At 52.9% G+C, this 5,173-nt stretch overlaps 2 protein-coding genes across 2 annotated transcripts; one reads left to right on the top strand and one right to left on the bottom strand.

Annotated features, from left to right (window-relative positions):
- Position 1: 1 nt before the first annotated feature.
- Positions 2–1,597, bottom strand: POSPLADRAFT_1108265 (hypothetical protein; the record flags this gene model as incomplete). The annotated part of the gene is made up of 5 exons (XM_024483325.1): positions 2–985; positions 1,124–1,238; positions 1,374–1,406; positions 1,461–1,464; positions 1,522–1,597. Coding segments are annotated over 5 exons (1,212 nt in total), but the record flags the coding sequence as incomplete, so codon positions are not given.
- Positions 1,598–2,719: 1,122 nt separating this feature from the next.
- POSPLADRAFT_1132166 (hypothetical protein) lies at positions 2,720–4,078 on the top strand (the record flags this gene model as incomplete). Its single annotated transcript, XM_024484183.1, has 2 exons — positions 2,720–2,831; positions 3,879–4,078. The coding sequence occupies 2 exons, from the start codon at positions 2,720–2,722 to the stop codon at positions 4,076–4,078; spliced, it is 312 nt and encodes a 103-aa protein (XP_024342824.1).
- Positions 4,079–5,173: the final 1,095 nt, after the last annotated feature.

Here is a 5,173-nt window from a genome sequence, read left to right as displayed (position 1 = left end):
CGCAGAGCTTCGCCAGCTCCACTTGTGCTGCCGCCTCATCATCGAGATTTCTGAAGCGGGCCTTGAAGGCGGCGGCAAAGGCCACTTCGTTCCTGAATGGGGTCGTGGCCCCTTGTACTCCTATCTGCACCGACACAAGCTGGGCAAAGTAGGGAGTGGCCCAGGCACGGGCATCTCCATCGAGCAGGCTTAGTGCGACCTGCACCTTAAGCTCAATGGTGGTCAATGACGTGTTAACCAACCAGTAGATGCGCAGCTGCGACAGGAACCGGTTGCACTCGATGATGGTTTTGCCATCATATTGGAGTGGGAGGAGGAGCTTCAAAGTCTCCTTGTCGGGGGCGGCTGTAGGGGACGACATTATCGGCGTCGGGGGGGACAGAGGACGCTGTGGGGGCGGAGGCGGCTGTGGTGGCCCTCCGCTAGTCGAACTTCGAGAGGAGCGAGTGCTCGAGCGGCCTCTCGGTGGAGTTGGCGGTGAAGGCGCCGAAGGAAGTTTGGTGGGGGGGTCACGTACGTTAGGGACTGCTGACGCAGAGGCGAGCGCTGTCGGCAAGGTGGGCCGAGCAGGATCCGCGGACTCGAACTCTGAGACTTCTTCTTCACTTGCACTCTCCTTAGGCTCAGGCTCTGGCGCAGGGTCTGGAGGGAGATCTCCTCGTGCTTGACTTGGACTGGCAACAACAGTTTGAGGAAGTCGGGAGCTGGGGGAGACAGGGCGAGAATACCGCAAGGCGGATCGAGATGCGAGGGTGCTGCGGGGGCCAAGGGGGTGTTGAGCCCATCTGATTGCCTTGTAACAAGGGTAATCCTCCTCAATCGATCGGGGTGTCCGATTTGGGCACGGCTGCTGCTCGCAACGGTAGAGGACAGTCTCAGGGCCGTCTGGGATGTAGACATCGATGAGATCCTGAGAGTCGAATGCATGGATCTGGCCTTGACAGGCAGCCACAATGGATGGGGAGAGGACAGGGAGGTGTGCATACTAAAAATGGCCGTACTACACTAGCTTACGCTACAGCGCCCGAGAAGACCCTGAGGTTCACAGTTCACGTGAGGCCCAGTACTGCTTTTGGCTAGTATGCAGCAGGAACCTAGACCACACGTCCATGAGGACAAACACCGCCCACTGAAGTGCAGGTGCTGAAGAGTTCGTTCCTCGAGGGGTGGCGATGTATGTAGGGCTATCTACGTATCGTATGTACCGTAGGGTATCGTAGTGGTGCGCACCACCCGACCTATGGGAAAGGAAGGTGAATGTAGAAGTCCCGTGAGGACGCCGGCAGCTTAGGGGAGTTTCGACCTAATGTCGCGACTTGAGGTCAAGTGACTGGAGAAAACCTAAAGGCTGGAGGCGTCCGACTAAGTCTTACCGAAGCGATGGTGAGCTACACTCAAACCTAAGGCTAGGGACAAGATAAGTTAGCATTGGTAAGTAGGTAAGTAATACATGAGCTTACTGACCTAGGGACAAGAGGTCGAAACTGAGGTCCCTAGGGCAGCAGAGGCAGGCTTATATACAGAGGAAGTTTAGGGGAGGCTGTGCGCGCTGGTCCGTGCACAGCTGGTCCGTGCACAGCATGCCGACGCGGCCCTGGGGGCCGGTGAGTCAGAGCGGCTGTGTCAGTTGAGCCCGAGCTGTGCCGTGCACTGCTGTCCTATCTAATCTAATCATACAGTAGATATGATGCGTCTGTATCAGGCATGTAGTACAGAGGTCATGGGTTCGAGCCCGCGAAAAGGAAAAAATTAAAAAACAGCTAGACGCCATACCAACTCGTGACACTCGGCATTGTTCCAGCGTGTCGTACTCACCTTCCTTGGCTAGATTATGGAAGATGTGCGACCATATCTTATTCGGGAAGAGTGACACCATGGTATGCAGAGCACTGTAGCGTGCCAGTCTTATCTGGTAAGATATCGATATGCTCCTAGAGCGCACTGTTTAACGAAGCTCACCAGAAGTGTCAATGGAAAGCTTTCAGTCCAATGAGACCTCACAAATCATAGATGGATGCACATCAGTCGAGGTGCGTGTACATTCGCTTCATGGAGGCCATATATATGGCTGAGGTTCGGGAACCCTTCTTTAGCAAGGCACAGCTTACCATGCATCACCTGCTGCTTCGATCCATGTCATTGACGTCGCTCAACACTCCAGGCCATACGAAGGTCTTCTGTTCATTGGGGCCATTAGTCAATCGATGTCTTGATGCTCATTGTTCATTAGTACCCTCAAGTTCATTGATATCCTCAACTGCCCCCAATATCTCCATCAGTGTCCCACCATGGCCCGGCTTATGCGACACATGACCATCTGCTCTGCACGCTTCCATGCCTTCCTGACCACCTGTAGTCTCAAGCTACTGCCTCCACCTCATCGGAGAACCTTATCGACATTCAAAACTGACATCTTTTGACACCTTTGCATGTCGGATGTACCACCGGAACTCGATCAGGAGCCCCAATGTATGGTTCAGCTGCTTAGTTGGACAGTGTTGTTCCGTATCCCGCTAGTCCCAGTGGTGGTCGGCCATGTAAGCTGCCAGGTAGCTTGTTGTAGCTACCACAAGTCGCGACCAGCCTATATCATATACGAGGCGGTGAACCTGAACCTTGAGAGCGTAGTGCATGTACCTCACATGGTGCGTCTTTTCCCGCTGCATTGCCCCTCGATACTTGCATGTTCTGAGCGAGGCTGAGCAACCGGGTACGTACAATGTGTGTGTGTATTCTACACACATTACAGACCAGGACATGGATGTCCTCGTCATATACCAGCAGCACTTCGCAGCAAGGCGTATCGCACAACGCTCTTGCAATCATCTTAGGTACGCACCTTCGTGTTGCTGCGCACACGCCTGGTTTCATAACCATTGCGCCAACGCCCTTCACCACTACTCATCACTGTTCCGCCGTAGGATATACCCCATGAGTAGTATTTGTACCTTTCATATTGTCATGTGCGCCTCAAAGTGCCGGCCAAGTCATTGCATCATGTCCACAACCTTTGGTTCTGACCGCAAAATTCCAATAATGCAGGTTATTACTGCATCCGTTGATTTATGAACCCTGCTGTCACGAGTTGGCATGGCACCTAGCCGTTTTTTAATTTTTTCCTTTTCGTGGGCTCGAACCCGTGACCTCTGTACTACATGCCTGATATGGACACATCACTATCTACTGTACGATTAGATTAAATGGGTGGCAGTATGTGGCACAGCTCGGGCTCCGCTGACACAGCCTCTCTGACTCACTGGCCCCCGGGGCCGCGTCAGCATGCTGCGCACGGACCAACTGCGCAAGGACCAGCGCGCACAGCCTCCCCTAAACTCCCCCTGTATATAAGCCTGCCTCTGCTGCCCTAGGGACCTCTGTTTTGACCTCTTGTCCCTAGGTCAGTAAGCCCCTGTACTTACTTATCTTTCAATAACTAACTAAACTTGTCCCTAGCCTTAGGTTTGAGCGTTGCTCACCATTGCTTCGGTAAGAATCAGTCGGACGCCCCCAGCCTTCAGGTTTTCCAGTCACTTGACCTCAAGTTGCAACACCTGCACTACGAAATGGCATGGCGACACCTCCAAGAGTTCTTATAGGAAAATAATGAGGCACATTATGGATAAGGATTGAGGAGAGCAAGTCGAGAATGAAGCGAGCTAGAAATGGTGTCAGTAAGAGAATACACAAGGAACAGAGCGAAGAAACTATTATGCACTCTCCATGAGCGACTACTCTGTTCGCGGGACGACGCGCTCCGAGCATAAAGGAGTGCAAATGTTCGCAGGCTACGGTTACAGGCTCGAGCTAGAGGAAGTCCCTGATACACTGCAGTATGCGTGCCCTCCATCTCTGTTTAAAGCTGAGCGTGCTTATTTAAGATCCCACTGAGGTCAATGTGTTTGATGAGACTGTCAAGGGCACAGACACCATCGAGCATACCGCCTCTCCAGTCCATCTCAAGGCAGACAAGGCAGACGAGATCATCTTCCCAGCGATATTCGGTGCTTCACGCATGATTGGGCCCGCATTTGCACATGGCAGCTCTGTCAAGTCTATTCATATCGATAAGGTTCTCTGATAAAGCGGCAGCGGTATCTGAGATCGAGACGGTGTATGTCTTCGGTGAGGCCATTGCTGCTTTTCCAAAAGCACTCTAGTAAGGCCAGCTGAGGCGGTAATTCAGGATATCGTTGAGCAACTGGGGAAATCCTGGATTGGCCAGCGTCAGCGATGAACAGAAGACGCTCAAAGAAGGTTTGGAGGGTTGAGCAACGTGAGCAACACGTGGCATTCAGCAGATGCATGGAAGCTATGTCATGCTAAGGTTTGACATATTCAGCAAATGTATATCAACTAGCTGTACGCACCTCGTCTCGACTGCGGCTCGTCAAATCATGGCAGACTGAAGACCTTCCTTGGTACTGCGACATTCCGGTGAGCTCTGTGAGATAGCGTAATCGCGATGCATGTAGACATCTCTATAGACAGAATTACTGACACATTGTGAAGATCTCCATGCCATGGTGTCGCCGTTCCCAAATGAGATATGGTTGGACATCTTCCATGGTCTGGCCAAGGAAGGCGAGTACGACACATTGGAACGATGCAGGGTGGCGTGCAAGGGGTTTGAGCCAATTGTCACGAGTTGGCACGGCGTCTAGCCGTTTTTTAATTTTTTCCTTTTCGCGGGCTCGAACCCGCGACCTCTGTACTACCTGCCTGATATGGACGCGTTGTTATCTACTGTACGATTAGATTAGATAGGACGGCAGTGCACGGCACAGCTCGGGCCCCGCTGACGCAGCCGCTCTGACTCACCGGCCCCCGGGGCCGCGTCGGCATGCTGCGCACAGACCAGCTGCGCACGGACCAACGCGCACAGCCTGCCCTAATCTCCCCATGTATATAAGCCGGCCTCTGCTGCCCTAGGGACCTCAGTTTCGACCTCTTGTCCCTAGGTCAGTAAGCCCTCCTTTGTATTCTTTCTTACTTTACTAACTAATACATTTTCTTGTCCCTAGCCTTAGGTTTGAGCCTCGCTCACCATCGCTTCGGTGAGAACCAGTCGGACGCCCCTTGCTTTTAGGTATTCCCCTGTCGCTTGACCTCAAGTCGCGACATTAGGTCGAAACTCCCCAAGCAACCGGCGTTCTCTCTCGGAACCCACACACTC

Source organism: Postia placenta (assembly GCF_002117355.1).
Source record: "Postia placenta MAD-698-R-SB12 unplaced genomic scaffold POSPLAscaffold_2, whole genome shotgun sequence".
In the NCBI taxonomy this organism is placed as follows: Eukaryota; Fungi; Basidiomycota; class Agaricomycetes; order Polyporales; family Adustoporiaceae; genus Rhodonia; species Rhodonia placenta.
Note: the sequence above shows the minus strand (reverse complement) of the source record. Positions and strands in the feature narration are given on the sequence as shown.